Source organism: Gastrolobium bilobum, unplaced genomic scaffold (genome assembly GCF_033153095.1).
Source record: "Gastrolobium bilobum isolate Gb01-03AN ecotype WA unplaced genomic scaffold, APGP_CSIRO_Gbil_v1 utg9675, whole genome shotgun sequence".
Classification (NCBI taxonomy): Eukaryota; Viridiplantae; Streptophyta; class Magnoliopsida; order Fabales; family Fabaceae; genus Gastrolobium; species Gastrolobium bilobum.
The window spans coordinates 249139-270609 of NW_026897381.1; the positions used below are offsets into that span (position 1 = coordinate 249139).

The 21471-nt window shown below is 35.1% G+C and overlaps 1 protein-coding gene across 1 annotated transcript; it reads left to right on the forward strand.

Moving 5' to 3' along the window:
• Positions 1–11969: 11969 nt before the first annotated feature.
• LOC133306478 (serine/threonine-protein kinase Nek7-like) lies at positions 11970–20539 on the forward strand. Its single transcript, XM_061506805.1, has 13 exons — positions 11970–12073; positions 12423–12489; positions 14584–14649; positions 14796–14842; positions 15610–15655; positions 15959–16039; positions 16116–16158; positions 16250–16299; positions 16531–16612; positions 16700–16749; positions 16861–16934; positions 18154–18205; positions 18285–20539. Exons 1-13 carry the CDS (start codon positions 11973–11975, stop codon positions 20412–20414), a joined length of 2889 nt encoding a protein of 962 aa, XP_061362789.1. The 5' UTR covers positions 11970–11972; the 3' UTR covers positions 20415–20539.
• Positions 20540–21471: the final 932 nt, after the last annotated feature.

Below are 21471 nucleotides of genomic sequence, written 5' to 3' on the forward strand. Positions count from 1 at the left end.
TCCGACAAATATCCTGATATCCTGGGAATTTCGAGGCAGTGACGATTCTGTGCATACAGAACTTTAATTTTGGGTTTGTGGACCCATGTTTGGTTAAGTTGAACCTCTGTAATAATTAACTAAGTTAGAATCAAAGTGATTAAGGGCTTATGGCTTTGTGAGAAGCCTAAAGACATAAAACGTAAAAGGAAAGTGTTGTCCTTATATCATATGCTTGTAGATCATGATGGTTGATATTATTGTTGGTATAAACAGACTGTGAGAGTGCTGTTTATGGACCTTGGACTTGGTTGGACTCATGATTGGATAGTTAGCTTGCGAGGTAAGCTTTCGTGTCCTCAGTTTAGCCATTGTTGGTTCCACCATACCTCATTGGGGGATGGTTTATATGCATGATGTGTTTTCATGTATTGATTTTGAAATGCTGTTGAGCTGTTATGTGCAAGTGCTTATAATATGCATGTGTTGTTCCACCTAGACGGTAAGCTTGTGTATGAATGAGACATGTCATAGGGTGATTCTGTGGGTGGGTGTAAGTAGTGACTTGCACTAAATGTAGGTAATAGACGTATGTAAATCCTGCATTTCTCTGGCCAGTAGAATAGTTGACACACATGACATGATTATTCTGCTGCATTGCACTGATTTTGAAACTTATACTGATTTACTGCTTTTTAGAACTTATATTGCACATGTAAGTGAGCTTGGGGTGGAGAAATCCTTGAGGACCCCTTGTCTTACTGAGATTTTTGTTTAGAGATTTCACCCTACGTTTGGGGCACATATTTCAGGTTCAGGTAACTCGGGGGTTGAGACCTCGGGAGGCAGGAGGCCAGAGCTGAGTTAGATATGTGCTGTTATGATGATATGTTGGATGCTGACATGTTATTTATTTGTTATTATGTTATTTGATGTGAGACTATGTTGGGCTTTGTTGCCTTATTTGGTGAGCATGGAGGTTGTCCATGCCACATTGATTAACTATGTCTTATTTTAGTTTCAAGTTGTATTAATGTATCAGGATTATGTCCGGACTATGTGTTGTAGATCCGTGACTTAGATACTCACATATTTATTCTATGAGGTTATTCAGTGTAGATACCTGTTTATTTGCAATTACATACAGGCAATGTTTTTAAAAGGATTAAGTAATCAACTTGGTTAATAATAATGACGTCATAATTGAAAAGAAAAGTTATTCCGCATTTTAATTAAGCGTGGCTTAATACGATGACATGATAACAAACCGGGTATACACGGGGTGTTACAGATTCCCTTATCTCTTATTTTTCTGGGTCTCCGGCTGGAAGATTAGAAAGGGTGTTACAGATTTCCCATGAAAACCGTATGGGACAAGAGAGCAACCAAGAGATTAGAAAGGAAATGCTACCTCCTTAAGGTAGGTTGTTCGGTGGTCTAAACAGTGAGAGAAGAGTAAAATGATGATTTGTGTTGTTTGTCCATTACTCATGGTCTTGGGAAGAAGATGATGAAGACCCACGGTCAGAAGGAAAGGAAAGATTGCAGGTCACATACTTGTGGTTCTCCCTCTATGGGTTCACGACTTTTAGGGGGGGATTAGGGAATGGAAAGTTGAATCTTGATTCTGATTTTCTTGATACTAGAAAGGCACTAAGTCTCAAGTGTTTTCATGGTTGATGCTAAGGGAAAGAAGCACGATAGCAGATGGGTACAACAATGGTTTCATAATTTTTTTACCATACCTTACAGCCCCCTGAGCGCACAAAAGAGAATGGGAAGGATAAGAGAAATGTGGTTTTTGGCCAATAACATTTCATGCAAGCTGACCACTTTGCTTTCATTGGTCAAGGCTTGCAAGGCTGATTTGGGATTATCTAAGACTACAAGAAATCAGCTTTGTCCATCAACCTATGCACATAGCAACAGAGGACAACCATGTAATAATTTATTTATTTATTTTTTTCTAAGATAAGATTAAGTTAGATAAGGGTCTAGGGCTGAAACTAAGTCCCACCAAAAGGGGTTCTTGGGCGTCGGCCATGAGGGTACTTGGGCCCAAAGTTCATGATCAAGGGCCCTCCTATTTATGAACTACCCATGCCTTATTATTTTATGTACCTCCGATTATTACTAAGGGTTTATTCTTTGAAATAAAATTAATCACATACTTTTAATGAGTACTCATATAGTTCTAAACAGTGTTATGCTTTCTATATATTATAATTAAATTATTCCTATACTCACAACTAGAATTCCACATGCCTAAAATAATTTCTCACCTATTATAATTCAAGTAAATTTCCCTACTTATAGCCAAATAATTCGAAGACCAAACGAATATTTCATGTAATTCGAATTCTCTCACATGCATTCTCATGCCATATCATATTTTATGTATTTTCCCAAATTACGTGGGATGTTACACTAAATATCTTCGCCTTTTTATTTACTCTAACAATTTTTATACCCTAAAATGATTCTTATTCATTACTACATTATAGGTTTCTTCGTTAGCTATGCCTGGGTTTAAACCGCGCTCAATTTGGAGCACCGTAGCCCAAGTTATGAATTTTCTAAGAAAATGGGTGCTGAATCCACAGGACCCCCGCGCTAAGAGCGCCAGTCCCGCGCTAAGAGCGTGAAAATGCTCCAGAAGGCAGTGAGGACGGCGCCCATAGCACCATACTGGCACCCATAGCGCCAAGGTTACGGCCTCCCACTGAAGGTTGGTGCTAATAGCGTCAACTTGACGCCAATAGCGCCGCAGTTCTGGAGATAGGCACCAAAACAAGGCAATTTGACATACTTTTGTATTTTCCACATAACTTGAGTTATACTACTCCAATTTACACAATCTTGGTCTCGTTGGAAAGCTAAAGGAAAGATCTATAACTTCCGAGAAGGCCAAGGGGTCCAATTCCATCATATAGGATATGAAAATTGGGCAGAACCCTGTTTATATTTTCAACAATTACCAATTATTCCAATCAAGTACCTAATCAATTATCCTCTCAATATTCACTTTATTTCACAGCTCAATGCATTCAATATGTCATTGATCCTTCCATCAATTATACATCTCCATGCATATTCTTTACAACAACTAAATTTTGCATAATCCAAGTGGCAATTATGATGATTTCCAATATCATAGCCATTTTAACATCAAATGGTATATTTTCAACATAAAATCCCAAATGCCTCAAAGCACAACATGTTTGGCCATGGACAAGTCCCACGCTCACCAAAATACAAATATAATAACATGAGTCATATACCATTTCATATACTAAAATACAACCCATGATCAAATGACTTAGAATCATATATGAACAACAAAAGCATGACAATTATAATCTCCTGTTCATACTCTAAGTCCAGGATACAAAATAAATGCTAGTATGTGCATCCTATGTAATCCTCCAAAATGCTATGCTCCCTATATGCACATCATGATCCAACTCTTCCACGCTCGCTATAGCCTGAAATGATGTCCCCAGACGCGAGGTGAGATATACAAATATATCTCAGTAAACCAAGGGTACTAGAGGATCACTCCACCCTATGGCTCACTCAATGTGCTACAATAATATTATGTAAAAATGCATAACATACAAAATCACAAACAACTGGGGACAAATCCAAGAACATCCACATCAGGATTCCGTTCAAGGACTACATCGTATAACTCCCGGAAATCTTCCTGGTGCCTCTCCCATGGATGAGACGACCCCATGGCAAAACTCAACTGGAACTCCTCATGAGCCTTATCCAGCGGAAGTCCCCCTTTTGGATCATCCTGGTACCACTCCCAGAGTCGGCCCCATGGCAAAACCCGACCGGAATCCCCAAAGGATATCTCCAGCGGAAGTCCAAACCAACACACATCTACTGGCCAGAGATCAAACAATTTACACACAACATGCTCGAAGCATGTCACACAATCAAGCAATAATGCATGAACATACATATTCACACAATGTCCAAAGGCACAAAATCCAACCACAACCTTCCACTAGGTGTGGTGGAGCACACAAAGGATTAAAACCCAAGTTCCAAAGGTTTACCTCAACTCCAAGCACAATGCTCCCAAAACGTACGCTCCAAGTTCAATCTTCCACTATCGCGCCCGTGAGAGGTAACCTATATTGATCAACATAATGACCATCAAACAATTTGCAAACAATCAATCAATTTCACAATAACATAGTTAAACATAACCCTATAGGCCCAATGGCTAACATCCATTAAATCCAATTACCTTAATTCTCTTTGTCAATCAAACTAAATCATCAATCTATCATTCTATACCTCAAAACATCAACCATTTATTATACAATATGGTTCACCTCATTTTTCCCTAAAGTTCCTCTATGGTTCGAAATCTTCATGGAAGTACACACCAAGTTTTCATTTCAATTTAACACTCATACACACCTTTACACATCATATCATCCTACAATTTATTCATACTCACAACCCATTATTAATACTCAACCTTCACATTCATGATCACAACCAACCATTTCATCATTTTTCCACCAATTTTCACTAAGTTACAAAATTATACATCACCATAAAATTTATTGGTGCAGTCATCATTATACATCTTTACAAGCAACAATTTACAAAGGAGCAACCTCATTAAAAACCCCCAACCACATCAACCAATCAACACTTAACCAACATTCATACATTTTATGATCTCCAAATTAAACTAATGAAGTTGTGAATACTTACTACCAATGGACTCCCAAGGCCCCAAGGAGTGGGTTCCAAGCACCAATGCAAGAATTTCAAGCCCTCAAGCTTCCCCACAAAGCCTAGGTCAAAAATAGGGATGGAAGAACAACTCTTCACACACTACCACCCACAAGATGCTCTGAAGAGGAAATTCGTTCACAAGAGGATGCTTAACAACTTTGTAGTTGAGAGTTCTCCCTAAAAGTGGCTAGAAATCAAGTTGGAAAAATCAAAAGCTCCCAAACCCTTCCATGGTGAAACACGCACAGGAGAGAAGGAGAGGGAAAAGAGAGAAAGTGATGTATAAATGTGACTTGAGGGCACTTAAGTCACTTAAGACAATGGGTGGGTCCCCATGCGATTTAACTTTAATCAATCACCTAATTTAAACCACAAATTCATAACCTATGTATTTTTCTCGTTCGTGTCATATTTTTGTTTCCTAAAAATGCTGATCAAAATTTCACACTTATCGGTACAATTATACCGCAGTATTTTACACCGGTAAAATCAATATTCATCAATTTTTCCGAAACTTGCCTATCCACTCGATTTTTCGTCCTGAATCCATTTCCGGCATTATTTTAACCATTTGAGGTCTTCTACTCAAATTTTCATGTCGAGGGATACATGTTTAGTAAATTACCATTTTGCCCTTTTCACATATTTTGGTCCTAATTTCAGGACTTTCACTAATCCTACCTCTCTAGTCAACATTATCACATATAAATACATATTTAAAATACAAGGTGTTATGCCAGCCAGGTATAAAGTTAATATTAGTTACCATCGTCTTTCTCCATCATATTGTGCATGTCTTTCCTCTTTGTCCTCTGTGTCTATTTCTAAGACTACAGGTGACACACTTTCACATTCGGGATGGTGACAAGCTATGATTGTTGAAATGAGTGCCCTTCATCACAATGGTACATGGGATCTAGTTCCTATTCCATCTGGAAAATCTGTGGTTGGTTGCAGATGGATTTATGCTGTTAAAGTTGGTCCTGATGGTCAAGTGAATCGTCTTAAAGCTCGCTTGGTGGCGAAGGGTTTCACTCAAGTGTTTGGGATTGGATTTTGTTGATAATTTTTCTCCTATGGCGAAAATGTCTACTGTTCGCCTCTTTATTGCCATGGCTGCTATTCGCCATTGGCCTTTCTACAAACTTGATATTAAGAATGCTTTTCTTCATGGTGATCTTGAGGAGGAAATTTATATGGAGCAACCTCCTTGATTTGTTGCTCAGGGGGAGTCAGGTCTTGTTTGTCGTCTTCGCAAGTCTCTATATGGGCTCAAGCAATCTCCAAGAGCTTGGTTTGGTAAATTTAGCAGTGTTGTTCAACAATTTGGCATGACTCGGAGTGAAGCTGATCATTCTCTCTTTTATCATCATTCAGCTTCTGGAACTATTTACCTGGTGGTATATGTGGATGATATTGTCATCACAGGTAGTGATAGTCATGGGATCACTCGGTTGAAACAACATTTATGTCACCATTTTCAGACTAAGGATCTTGGGAAACTTCGATATTTCTTGGGAATCGAGGTGGCCCAATCTAAAGATGGAGTTGTGATATCTTAGAGGAAATATGCTCTAGATATTCTTGAAGAAACTGCTTTGTTAAATTCTAAGTCTGTTGATACTCCTATGGATCAAGTAGCAAGCTTCTACCAAATCAGGGGGAGCCCTTTTCAGATCCTAAGCAGTATAGAAAATTGATTGGAAAATTGAACTACCTCACAGTCACTTGGTCTGATATTTCATTTGCAGTTAGTGTGGTAAGTCAATTTCTTAATTCTCTATGTCAAGAACATTGGAATGCCGTTATTTATATTCTTAAGTATATCAAGGCATCTCCAGGAAAAGGCCTTGAATATGAACATAAAGGTCATGTTAAAGTTGTTGGGTATTTTGATGCTGATTGGGCTGGTTGTCGAGCTGATAGGAGATTTACTTCTTGGTATTGTGTCTTTGTTGGAGGCAACTTGATTTCCTAGAAAAGTAAGAAACAAAATGTAGTTGCCAGATCAAGTGCTAAAGCAGAATACCGCTCCATGGCTGCTACTACTTGCGAGCTCATCTGGCTTAAGCAACTTCTTAGAGAGCTTAAGTTTGGAGACACTGGACAGACAACTCTCATTTGTGATAACCAAACAGCTCTGCACATTTTGTCAAATCCAGTGTTTCATGAAAGAACCAAGCATATAGAAATAGATTGTCACTTTGTTCGAGAAAAGGTTCTTGCTGGTGAAATTACAACTAGTTTTGTACCCTCTAATGATCAATTAGCAGATATATTTACAAAGTCTTTGAGGGGTTCTCGAATAGAGTTTATATGTAATAAGCTTGGTGTATATGTTCTATAAGCTCCAGCTTGAAGGGGAGTGTTAGAAAGAATATATCTTTTGTATATCTTTAAATATTTATTTCCTTATTTCATTAGAATTTGTGTTAGGTCTGGGCTAAGCCCATTAGTGTGTCTATATATTGTACATCTTGTATCAATTCAATACTACACAGATTTATTACAATGTTCCTCTCTTCTCTTGTTATTTAACAATATATATATAGGGGAAGGTTATATTTACAAACTTTTTATTTACAAACTCTTACAAACAACACTAAGTATGACCGGTCATACTTCAATCAAGAGTGTATGACCTGTCATACTTAGTGTAGTTTGTAAAAAAAGTTTGTAAACGGATCATTCCCCATATATATATGGGGCAAAATATATTTACAAACTTTTTGTTTACAAACTCTTATAAACTACACTATATCTGACCGGTCATACACTAATCAAAAGTGTATGACCAGTCATACTTAGTGTAATTTGTAAAAAAAGTTTGTAAACAGATCCTTCTCATATATATATATATATATATATATATATATATATATATATATATATATATATGGATCGCTTTTTCTGCAGTAAGCCCAATACGACGTCGTTTTGGGGTGGAAATCATGATGTTTTTGTAATTTTAATTTATTTCAGGGTTGTTATAGTCTTTATAATCATAATTTTTAATTTTTCAATCCCAAAATGACGTCGTTTTGAAAGTAAATGCAGATAACTTATTTGCATTAACTGCATAAATATTTTTATGATATATACATATATATATATATATATATATATATATATATATATATATATATATATATATATATATATATATATATGAGGGAGGATCCTTTGACAATAGTGTCAAATTTGAAATTTGACACCTTATCTAGAGCCGTTAGATAAAAAAAGATCAACGACTCTGATTTGTAAGCATGTGACACCGTTGATCTTTTTTTATCTAATGGTTTTCAGATAAGGTGTCAAATTTCAAATTTGACACTGGTGTCAAAGGATCCTGCCCCTCTCTCTATATATATTGATTGACACTATGTGCATAAGTGTGAGCTTTATGAAGCTTGGGCTCATTTAATGCAAACATATAATAAGCCTCACGGCCGAAGCTTGAGTTTTCCTTTCCAAGCTTGAATCCAGTCCAAGTCTATCATATATAAATTATGAGTCAAGTCTGAGCGGATCATTGTCTTACACAAACCAATTCGGGGCACTCTATTTTTCTTTTTTAATAGAATTGTGGGGCAAAAAGTCAGTTATAGAAGTCCAAATCAAGAGAAGGATTAAAAAGTAAAATAATTAACTATGTATTTGTGCTTCTACAATAAAATCTGAGACACATGAATAAATGTTCACGTCCCCCGCCAAAAGGATTTTGTGGCTGAGTCCAAAGTGCTGCAAACACCATTTACAACTAAAACTTTAATTGAGTTTAAAAGCATGCACTTTTCCATTCTAAAACATACTAGGAACCAAATTTTTTTTGCTGAATCTAAAAAAAGCTCATAAATGTGTATGAATGATTAATAATGCCATCAAGTCTTAGCATACATTGTATTGGAAAAATTGCAAATAGTGCCAAATTGGTAAATATTATCAATTGGCTAACAAAATGTTTGCAAGATGTACATCCAATTCTCTCCTTCCCTACATAACTGTAATATAGTAATACTGTAATAGATGGAATTTTTCAACGCATTCATAATATTACTCACCAGCTCCACTAGTGCCATTAACCAAATAAAATATATATTACAAAAAATTCAGGTGATGGTTTTAATAAACACCAACCTCCATTTTTAATTGCCTCAAGAGCAGCAAGGGCCTGTTCTTTGGTTTCATACTTAAAAAATGCACATCCTACCACAAAGAAATACAGCTACGAATAAAGCTTTGAAATTAAGAAACACTAAAGCCCAAAAGGAATAAAGGATAGCATCACCTTTAAAATTAGTACCTTTACTTGTTTGCTGAAGACTTCTTAACATATGTAAATCCTTTAGGAGATGTTTGGTAGAGAGAATTTTTTTTTTTTACCTAAAAAACTCAATTACTAGGAATCTAGTGGAAAAGTGAGTTTGGTAGAAAAGTTAAAAAAAGATTGTTTGGTAGCTCAAAATATTACAGAAAAAAATTGATGTAAGTTTTCTGAGTCTCTTGAATATAAAATATTAATGAAAAAATAGGATGAATTTATGAAAATATATTAGACTCTCTCTCTTTCCGGCTTTCTTTTGGCACATTAAGTCAAGGGATATTTGTGTCCTAAATTAAGAAATGCTACTTTTTCATTTGCTGGGATAATGAGAATTCCACCCTTTGGGTGGTATCCTCGAGTGGTCAAATTTTGCCAATATTACACATAATAGTAGATTGCTATGCAAATGAGATTGATAGGGAAATTATTTAAAGTATGCTACCAAATGTTGTATTCTTCAATATCCACCCTCACTTTTTCAGTCATCCTAAAAGAAACCTCCTACCAAACACTCCCTTATAGATCCATACTTGGAGAAAAGGGCAGAGACTTCAACTTCGGAATATTCTTTGGAAGCATGCTAATAAAGAGTTTGTGCTCTGGATACAAAGACAAACAAAAATTATATATATATATATATATATATATATATATATATATATATATATATATAGGCAGATTATTCTTATACTGATGTGAATATAAGAAATTTTACATCAAATCTTAATCGTTAATTTCTATACATCTAACAGTTAAAATTTAGTGTAAATTTTTTTATTTTTATACCGATGTAAGTTGATCTTATCCCACACACATTCGTGCTAGAAATATTCCCTTTGAGGGATCACCCTTTAGTCTGAAAATGCAAGCAAGTCCTTTTAGTTATCCATACTTGTCACTTTTAAGTTCAGCCCTTATTGCTCTCTCAATTTTTCTAATTTTTTCAAAGGGGAATATGTTTCTTTATATTAATAAAACATACATAAAAGTGGATGAGACTCACTAAAGAAAAGAGAGAAAAAGAAAAAGTTAGTGGGTCTTACCAATTTTTCTGTATATACATGAGATAATTTTGTCTCATCTAATATAAAAAATATATTAATTTTTTTTAAATGATCATATACGTGGTTATTGAAGAAAAATACTTTTCAGTTCAGCTGTACGATATTGTTAAATAAATAATAATATAATAATAGTAAAATATATGCATAATTAACTACTGAAAAATTAATTTAAATTTCATAGTTATTAAATTATTATTTTCCAAAAAAATTATAAAACTTAATTAATTATTTTGAATAAGAGTAAAGTGTGTGTCATTTTAAAGGATGTAAAGTTGTGTTATTTTAAGAGAAAGAAAGAGATAGATAAAGGAGGAGAGAGAGTTGACAAAAAAATAAAGGTGTGAATCCCACCTCTTTACGAGAGTAATAGGATATAAGTTGTGTCATTTAAAAGGATAAACATTTTTCCCTTTGAATAATTATACAACTTAGTCTTATACTTGTATCGATTCTCTAAGTTTTCATTAATATTTCAGTAAATTAAGGGTTTAATGTCCCTTATACATATATAAAACTGTATAGGATTTTATTACCAAAAAAAAAAAAAAACTGTATAGGATTCATATTTTTTTTTCTATTATCTTTACATCCCCACATTAGCCCCACATATTTTTGTATGTATCCTAGAGATAATTTCATCTCCTACAATACAAGAAATATTAAACCCATATATTAAACATATTAGTAACTTCATAACTTCTAAAATCGATTTATATAATAAAAAATGTTATGAATAATCTCTTTTACGGATTAAAGTATGAGTTTAATATCTCTTATATTATATGAGATAATTTTATCTTCTACATACATATAAAAGTACATATGGATTCATATTTCTTTTTCTTTTTCTTCTCTTCATATGATTTCACATGAATCTATACACATATATATATATATATATATATGAGATAATTTTATTTAGAAATATTTAACCCTTAAATTATATCATTATTTAACAATTTTTTTTTGAAAATTTTTCATATTTTTAATTTTTTGGTCATTGGCTAGTAGGGACAGATATAATAGGGACAGGATATTCTTACTCCGGTGTAAGAGTTAGAAGTCTTACCCTCAATCTTGACCATTAATCCACTTGTATCTAATGACTCACATTACTAAAAAATTATAGCTCTTAGATATAAATGAGATCAACGAATAAAATTAAGAGTGTAATTTATACTAGTATAAAATGATCCTGATCGGATATAATAATGTAGTCACAGTCAATGATTCTTTCCCAAAAAAATAAAATAAAAATTCTCACAGTCAATGATACAGTGATACATACCTATCAAATTAAAGTAATATGAAAGTGAAAACATGTCTGTCTAATGTTGTTGATCTTGACTTTGTTGCCCTTTCATCCAAATCTCTCTCTCTCTCTCTCTCTCTCTCTCTCTCAAAACTTTCATTTGGTAAGTAGAAAATCTCTTATTTCTCTTCAAGCTGCTATTTTTTTTCATCTCTCTCTCTCTGTTCGTTCTCCTGAGAAGCTAGTTTAGTATCATTATAATTTGGGAATGTATCTATACTCATTTGTCATGTGAAAGTTGAAACCCCTTCATGGTTCCTAAAATCCATTCAATAGGGACCCTTTCAGGTCTCACAATTAATGCTCTTTAAGATAGAGGTTGTGTTCCATTACAGTATTTTGATGTAAAGGGGAAGAAGAAAGAGGGTTGGTAGCAGAAATTCACACACACACACACACACAAAACAAAACTTTGCAATAAAATAGAGAATCAACATTTTTTTTCCTGAATTGGGTTCATAGTAAATCAGGATCTGCTGCTTCAGTGCTTCACTGTTTTGTCTTCTAGCTTCTTCTGGAGTTTTCCATGGAGAACGACAAGATGGAAGACTATGAAGTAATAGAGCAAATTGGAAGAGGAGCATTAAGTGCATCTTTTCTCCTTCTCCACAGGACTGAGAAAAAGAGGTAAGACACTGTTCACTTTCTGTGTCTTGTTTTCTGTAATTGCTAAACCGTTCAACATGAACTGTTCAAGATCCATTTTTAGTTCAAAATTAGACAACCCCGAAACAAATTTTCAATCTTTTTGAGATTATAGTGTTCAATTGTGGGAATTGAAGCCCTGCCAGTTTAATAGTAGTTAGTTTTTTTGTTTTTTTGTTTTTTTAAGCTTTTAACATGAGCTATTGAGGAATCGATTTTCAATTCAGATGTATATATAATTATTGGGAATTGAGAATCCTGCTAGTTCAATGGCAGTTTGCTTTTCAACTTCAGTTCATATTCGTCTTCATGACGATTTCATCCCCCGTAGGTATGTGCTGAAGAAGATTCGGTTGGCCAAGCAAACGGACAAGTTCAAACCGACAGTGCACCAAGAGGTTGGTGTAACAAACCCTTCCACTTGATGCAGTTATTTATTTATTAGTATTATATTGTCTTGTTTTCCTTCCTTCTATCCTAATTGATTGTACAGGTTATTCTTGCACAAATTTCCCACATTACTGTTTTAGTTCTCTTTTTAACTTTTATTGAATCCTTGTTTTTTTCTTTAATTTTGGTTTTTAGTCTTCCCATTACCAAGAAAAAATAGTAACAGTTGATCGTTTCCTACTATCTTTTGAGTCATACATGGCTTGAATCAGCCCAATCTAAGTAGTCGTTTGTACTTCTCAATATATTTATTTCTCTTTCATAATGATCTATGAGCATGCCATAGCAGAAGAACTAGATACAAAACTAGAACCAGATGCAAAGATAGAATCAGAGCATGACTTGGTGATAGAGGTGCTTGAGGCCGGGAATATGGTATAGAGGATTGAGGTGGAAGATGAAGGTGGAGATGCTGTAGTGGTTCATGGTTTCCCGAATTCAGTTCTGGTTGAGATGGCAATGAAAGAGGAGAAAGGAAATCTACTCCAAAACCACTGAACCCACATTTGTCCATGGAGATGGGTGGATTACCAATGGTGTCAGGGCCTTGGAATTTGAACTTGCTGAGCCTCTATTGCTGAACTTAGATGCGTGTATGACTGAATGAATGATGGTGGAGGAGAGGCAGAAGGAGTTAGTGGCGGAAGCGTTGGAGATCCAGGTTACACGGAGTCCACCCACATTCTCACCATCACCGGAGCCGTTGGAGTGGAGCTCACATGCTTTAGGTAGTGGTTGTTCCCAGTTGAGCTGCCATGGATGTGCACTAGAGAGTTACATCCTAGAGTAGATTATTTGGTTCTAGAGAAGGAGAAAGAGGGAAGGGCCGAATCAGAATTGGATTCTTGAAGTAGGGGTAAATTGGAATTCTGCCAACCAAACTCATTTTTGGACTTTGGGGGTTCCTAACATTTTTGAATGGGCCAGATTTGTCCAGCAGATGGGTGCAGTTTGCTTCCAGCTTCAGTTTCTCATCTCCCAGCTGAAGAAAGCAATAGTGTCACACCCAATGGGACCTATCTTCCTAATAGATTTGGAAGATGATCCTCCACTATCTCAACCAGAATGCGTGCTGGGATTTCACCCAGTTGCTCACCAAGGGGACCAGATTGATCAGGCTCTCATAAAATGGTTATTCCAGCTACTAGAGGACATTATTTGGGAGAGTCTACATTTGATTCATTTCCAATTTTCAGATTTCAAAGGTTGAATGATAAGGACCGACCAGAATACAAACTAAAAACAGGATTTACTCAAAGAAATAATACTGAATCTTCCTCATTCCTATATTTCTCAGCAAACATTACATACAGAACATCCATTACAGAATTTGTTTAACATGAAAGGCAATACAGAATTCCAATAGAAATTAACAATGCAAAATAGTAAAGATAGTTGTGGAACACATATGAGAGGTTCCACTCTCTCCCAATCCCAAAAGGGCCCAAGATGCTTCCAATTTCCAGATGCCAGCCAACGTTCCCCTCCTCCTCTTCTTAAGCAATCGCGTAACTTCACGCTTCCCATCTGCATTCTGTTAGAGGGTACCTTGGTCCATCCAGCTGTGTTAATTATCAGTCCTTCCCCTTGGGCCAGCAATGTCATTTGGGCCTGTTGCTGCAGAAGAGGCCCACTTCTTCCTGTTCTTGTCTCTACGGTAAACCTGTTGGATTGGGGATGTATCATTGAACTTCAATGAGGTGATATTGTTAGGACAGGAGGGTATTTGCTTGGAAAAATAGAGGGAAGAAAAAGTAGTTAGTTTAGACAATTAGTTAGTTAGAGGGGACTAGTTTGTACTTTGATAGAATCGAGCAAGTGCTTAGTTGTTAAAGGGAAACCCTTGGAGGAGAGGTTCTCTCCTTGTTCTGTTCAATTTCAGTCAATCAATAAAATCATCCTTTTTTTTTTCTTCATATCCATCAGGGGTTCCTAACAGTTTTCAATGATATTTTTACCCTCTTTTTTTTTTTTTTGATAACATATTTTTACCCTCTTAATTCTTACTAAAAATGACAATATTGTCTCTCTTTCTGTTTCAGATGGACCTGATAGCGAAACTAAATTACCCTTATATTGTGGAATACAAAGATGCATGGGTGGAGAAGGTAAGGACTTTTTTTTTTTTTTAATTTTAATTTTGATTTGTACTTTTATATAGAGATGAAGAATTAACTTTGAAGTTCTATTGATGTATAGGCTTATTTCAATGTGGATGACTCCTTAACATTAATGCTAATTTCATGTTTTGTAGGAGGACTACATATACATTATAACTGGCTATTGGGAAGGAGGTAACATGTAAGTACAGTAATATCTGTTGGTGACACTGATTCTTTCTTGCATAAATTAAGGATCTGAGTTATTGTTTTCGATTACAGAGAAGGCTATACCATGATATCTGAGAAGAAAATGTTTTATTAGCAACCTACATGTAAACTATTTAACTAAAACCTTAAGCAATTAGGTTAAAGTTCTAAAAATGGTTCTCGTAACTCTTAAATCTTAACACGTCCCTTCAGGTGAAAGCCTACCGGACTTCAATTGTGGATAAAATAGAAACTTCTATCTTCTACAGAAACTACACCGGACTTCATACTTAGTTCTACCTTGGGAATGAAAATGTCGTTCTAAAATCGTAATTGTTCGACTGGTGAAGTATTGAACTTTATACTATGTCAAATAAATTCTTGACCTTAAATTTTAAGCTATTAGAGAGAGGCTTAGGAACTTTTTAAAAACTCTGTCATATAAGTGATCTATAATCAATACATGTTGTTAGAATCTTAAAGGATTCTTGTTGATTAATGTTTATTTTTTTGCAATAACCTAAATAACCTTTCTACTTAGAAGCTTGATAGACAGATATTTGAAAAGATTGTTTCATAACATTATTAATTTTATTCACATTCTAAGTTTGAAATGAAATATTGTTGGATAAAGGCTTTGGGATTCGGTGGGTCTCATGTACTATAAAACAGAGCCTATATGTTTACAATTTTATATGCCACTTAATAGCATTATAACCAGTTGGTCTAAATCATGGAATACTGCATTCTGTGGAGCAGGGCTGAGAATATAAAGAAAGCTCGAGGATCTTTTTTTTCTGAGGAGGTAATTAATAAGATTTTATGCACAATTTACTAGTGTATGTTTGGATGGAGAAAAGTGGAAGGATGGGAGGGGAGGGAAAGCTTTTAAGTAAACCTCTCCGTTGTTTGGGAGTCTGTAAAATGAGTGGAGGAAAATGAAATTAACACGAACCCTCAAGACACCCCCGCAAACCCAATCTACTCTCCCTTTCCCTTCATTCTCTTTAGATTCCTTCCCCTCCTATTCCCTCCAAACTCCTGAATTTACTCTGTAATAATTTTTCTTGTATATATACCCACTCTGCATTACCATTTTCTCCTATAGAAAGTCTGCAAATGGATGACTCAATTGTTGCTAGCTGTGGACTACCTTCACTCTAATCGTGTGCTCCACGGAGATCTTAAGGTATTACCTATTTCCTTATCCTGGCAAATCAATCCTTGCATGGTTTTTACATTAATGCAACTTCATTTAATTTCAGTGTTCCAACATTTTTCTCACTAAGGACAATAACATTCGGCTAGGTATGAAGGCCTTTTCCTTGAATACTCATCACTTTTGGTTTCAATGTACCATGTTGTCTAAAGAAATATCTGTACTGTATGGACGCTGCAGGTGACTTTGGTCTTGCAAAGCTACTTAATACTGAAGACCTTGCTTCCTCGGTATTGTATATATCATTAATATCTTAGCATTTATCTGTTGCTTTCTTCAAGAAACTTGTTTGTAGTTGTTCCCCTCGTGGTGGATTGTCAATTGATGCTTTTTAACTAAACATGGATAACTTATGTTTTCTTTCTTTGAACTTCCTATCACTAATGATAGTGCTACTCCACTGTCTAAATATACATATTGAAGCCTGTTTATTGTTTACACCCTTCTTATATCTTGTGTAGGTTGTTGGAACTAGAAACTACATGTGTCCTGAGATCCTTGCTGCTACACCTTATGGTTATAAATCTGATATATGGTCGCTTGGTAAGAATTACAGATGCCTTACTCTAATTGGCAAAGCCATATGATATGATATCTGACCCATGTAATGACGTCTCTTTGTATGTAAAGGTTGCTGCATGTTTGAAATTACTGCACATCAACCGGCATTTCGTGCTCCAGTAAGAACAAACTTGAACCATCCAAAACTGTTTGATGTTATTACTGGCAATGAAGTCTCTCATCTTCATTTTTTTTTTTAAGTAAAATAATTTGATGAATGAATCAAACAGGACAAGGCTGGACTTATCAATAAAATAAATAGATCCTCCATTTCTCCACTGCCAATTGTTTACTCTTCCACACTGTAAGTAACTTCTTCATTTGAGAATATCTACAAAATATTCAAATATATATAGTGTATCTTGGAGAAGATCTTTAGAATATATTATGTACTCAACTAGTCAACTAACTGAGGAAACAATTTTAGGAGTTATTTCCTAATTTTAGCATGTTTTCTTATTTAATTAGGGTTAGTAATCTTATTATATTTGTGAGCTTGGGCTTGTACTAGTAATACTACTCCAGTACTCAATGTAATTTAATTTTTAGTATAAATTGGACTGGGTTAGTATTTTGTATCAGATCATCACATATCATAATACACTATATTAATCTAATATCTTGTTATTTAGGGCCTTAATTCTCTCTTTTCCTCCTTCCAACCGAAACCTTCACTTTGGCCCCTCTAATTGTTTCCTTTCTGTTGGCTGTGCACCAATTACAGAAACTAAAACTCTAGTTTTTCCTTCTACCCATGATTGTTTCGTTCTGTTTCGTCTTTATGGTGACCTTTTCTTTTCCTCCTTTCCTGTTATACTCTTATGAAATCTTCATGTTTGCTTTCTTCCCCATTTGGTATTACACGTTTTTTCCAAATGTTGGCATAGCATTGATGGGGAGAGTGAGAATGATAAACTACATCTCTCCCCACCAAGATGATGGCATCCCTTCACGTCCACTATCATTTTGATGGTGACCTCTCCCTGCCGTCATTCATTGCAGCGGTTACATCTCTTGCTGATAATTATTTCAGCAGTGACATCTCTGCACACTAACAAACATGTAAGTGGTGATGTCTAATTGGGGAAGTAATTTTATTCTGTTTCCTCAATTAATTCGGATTAGAAATCTTATTAGTGTGCAGTGTGCTTGAGCTTGTACTTGTTGCCCTTAACTTAAGTATTATTATAAATAGGACCATGGATTAGTATTTTGTATCAGATCATTACACATCATAATGCACCATAAGAATCTAAAGTCATATTCAAATCCTTATTCTCTCTTTTCTTCCTTCCCTACCAAAACCATATAGTTTCAACACTTAAAATCCATTAGCTGTCACAACACTGTCCTGATTTGTTCCGCCTGTGCTTTTGATCAATGATTTGAACATTTTTCCTAAAAGTGCATTTGACTTTTCAAATCCAACAAAACTCTACCAGTCAGTCCGTGTTTCTCCTTTTCATATTTCATTGAAATGCTAAAACTGGAACAGTATAACTTATGTCAGTTATGTGTAACAGGAAACAACTTATTAAGAGCATGCTTAGGAAAAGTCCAGAACATAGACCAACAGTGAGTTCAACTGAGCTTTTCTTGTGTGATTCATTCGCATGGAACTGTTAATTCTTATGCTGCTTCTCTTTGTTTATAGGCAGCTGAATTGTTAAGGCATCCTCATTTGCAACCCTTTGTTCTCCGCTGTCATAACGCATCATCTGTTTTTCTACCTGTGCATCTCATAAGTAGTCCCTCGAAGGATAAAACAAAAAAGTCTAGTGGTGGCAAAGACCATAGGGACAAAGAAGCGGGATTAGTAAATCATTTGGAGAGGATTTATCCAATTGAGGGAAATGGAAATGTAGGGACAAGCAACCAGCCTGATGATGGCAAGCTAGCAGTGTCAACCAATGGAGAAGGCAACCTTGGGACTACAATGGTTGATCCTACCAGCTACACAGTGGAATTTTCTACTAGTATCAGTGGCTCAAAAGATGGGTCAATGACATCTGAATCAACTATTTGCAGTGTATGCAAGGAAGCAGACTTGAAAAGTAGATCTGCAAGGGACACTGTTGACAGTGAGATCACTTCAAAGAGTGTGCTAGATTCTGTGCATGAAGAACAAGGATCTGCTGCTCAACATTTTCAGAAGTCACATGCAATTGACGTAAATTCAGTGATTAAAAAAGTTGAAGATAAATTTCCCAATGAAGGTTTTGATAAAGCTGAAGCACAGAGGGAAGATGCCAAACCTGAGGGCTCCAGTAAATCAATAATGTCCAGTGAAGAGAGTAACGGAAATGACAAAGATGGGTCCATTGATGATATCACATCAAAGGGTACACTTGATTCTGTGCATGAACTTGCTACTCAACAATTTCAGAAGTCATATGCAAATGACATAAATTCATTGATTAAAAAAATTGAAGATCTAATTTCTAATGATGCTTTTGATAATGCTGAAGCACAGAGTGAAGGTGCCAAACCTGAGAACTCCAATAAATCAATAATGTCCAGTGAAGACAGCAACGGCAATGATAAAGATGGATCCATTGATGAGATCACATCAAAGAGTATGCTAGATTCTGTGTATGAAGAGCAAGGATTTTCTGCTCAACATTCTCAGAAGTCATATGCAATTGACATGAATTCAGTGATTAAAAAGGCAGAAGATAAATTTTCTTATGAAGGTTTTGATAAAGCTGAAGCACAGAGGGAAGATGTCAAACCTGAGAACTCCATTAAATCAATAATGTCCAGTGAAGACAGCAACAGCAATGATAAAGATGGGTCCATTGATGAGATCACATCAAAGAGCACACTTGATTATCTGCATGAACGAGGATTTGCTGCTGAACATTTTCAGAAGTCAGATGCCATTGGCATAAATGCAGTGACTACAAAAGTTGAACATACTTTTTCAAATGAAGGTTTTGATAAAGCTGAAGCAGATAGTAAAGATGCCAAACCTGAGGACTCCATTAAATCAATTATGACCAGTGAAGACAGCAACGGCAATGATAAAGATGAGTCCATTGATGAGATCGCATCAAAGAGTACACTTGATTATCTGCATGAAGAACAAGGATTTGCTGCTGAACATTTTCAGAAGTCAGATGCCATTGACATAAATGCAGTGACTACAAAAGTCGATGATACTTTTTCAAATGAAGGTTTTGATAAACTTGAAGCAGATAGGGAAGATGCCAAACCTGAGGACTCCATTAAATCAATAATATCCAGTGAAGCTAACAGCGGCAATGATAAAGAGGGGTCCATTGATGAGGAAAGGTCATTACCAATTATGCATCCTGTTAGGGTTGAACATGACACTGAAACTGGAAGCTGCTTGAAGGAAAGTGAATACCCTGAAGCATTGACAGAAGAAGGCTTACTCATTGACAACTTGACCTCTGAGAATAATGGTACACTTCCAGGTAAGGATGAAGGCAGATTAAACACATGCATCATCAGGTGCGCCACGCATAAAGAAGATAATGCTGTTTTGGTTGATAAGACACCAAATAGCATTTCAAATTGTGCATGTATTTCAATTGGTGGTGACGAAACAAAGAGTGCGTTGGATAATCCCTGCCAGCAAAGAGCTCATGCAATGGAATCTCTGCTTGAGTTATGTGCAGAACTACTTAAACAAGGAAAGCTTGAAGAGCTTGCTGCTGTGCTAAGACCATTTGGAGAAGATGCAGTTTCTTCCAGAGAAACAGCAATATGGCTCACAAAAAGCCTCATGTCCTCACAAAAATTTAACCTGGAAACCTAGTTTATGATTATACATTATTATTGTAAGAAAAAAATGTGTGTTTCCAAATGTTACATGAGTTTTTCCTTTGAGACTTTTGCTTGATTGAAGTTTGGAGGCTGGAAAATAACATCATACAAATTCTTTCCTGGTGATGGTTTGTTGTAAATGAATGCTTTATTGTAAATGGATTAAATTATATTTGGGTTGAATATTTATTAATGTTTTTATGTAAGCCATGGTCATTATTGCACAAACATTAAGGATGCAATTAGTATGTTTTTTGTTTGCATTTTTAGTTGATATGTTTTCATTAATAATTAAAAAACGTCATTGTTCCATGTGAAGAAAATGTTGAAAGCAACACAATAAAATCTTGTTTTCAGCAATTTCTTTACAAAAATCGTAAAAATAGAAAACAAATTGAAAAATAAGGTTATATATTTGTATTTATTAGTGGAAACATATCAATTGAAAAAATGTATATATATGCAGCCTAAGATTGTCATATCCACTTCCTCGAACTTAGAATTAATAAATAAATAAGTTCTTGAGCTTCTTGTTTTATTTATTTGATGGACTTGTAGACATCTTGTTTCGCTTGACCTTGTTTTAGGGTTTATCTTTTACATTTTAATTAACTGGTTTCATGATGTTGTCTCTCCCTATTTTTCAATTTTTCAATCATTTAGAAATACTAACTAATGTTTGGTTTGATTTGACTTTTGTAGCTGGTGAGATAAATTTTGGTTATTATCATATAGCTTCTATCTTATCTTTTATAATCATGAGCAAATCAACATCATATTTACAGTAAACAATTCGGATTGGTGGTTGACGAATCTAAATAAAGTACAAGGAAAAAATTAATGAAAAAAGACAAATGAGAGACAAGAAATAAAAATAAAAATTATTTATTTATTTATACTGAACTATACTCAAGATGAAAGGAAAATATTTGTAGATTAAAATTACTATAAGAATAAATTAACATTGCATTATCAACTGTCCAAATAATACATATCAATTGACATTTTTATTGTCTTCATTCATTATTCCATATATATATATTATATAT

Coding starts and splice junctions, on each gene's coding strand:
- LOC133306478 (XM_061506805.1), top strand. CDS start 11,973: ATGGAGAACGACAAGATGGAAGACTATGAAGTAATAGAGCAAATTGGA. Junction 12,074..12,422: donor CACAGGACTGAGAAAAAGAG/GTAAGACACTGT, acceptor CATCCCCCGTAG/GTATGTGCTGAAGAAGATTC. Junction 16,750..16,860: donor AACCGGCATTTCGTGCTCCA/GTAAGAACAAAC, acceptor TGAATCAAACAG/GACAAGGCTGGACTTATCAA.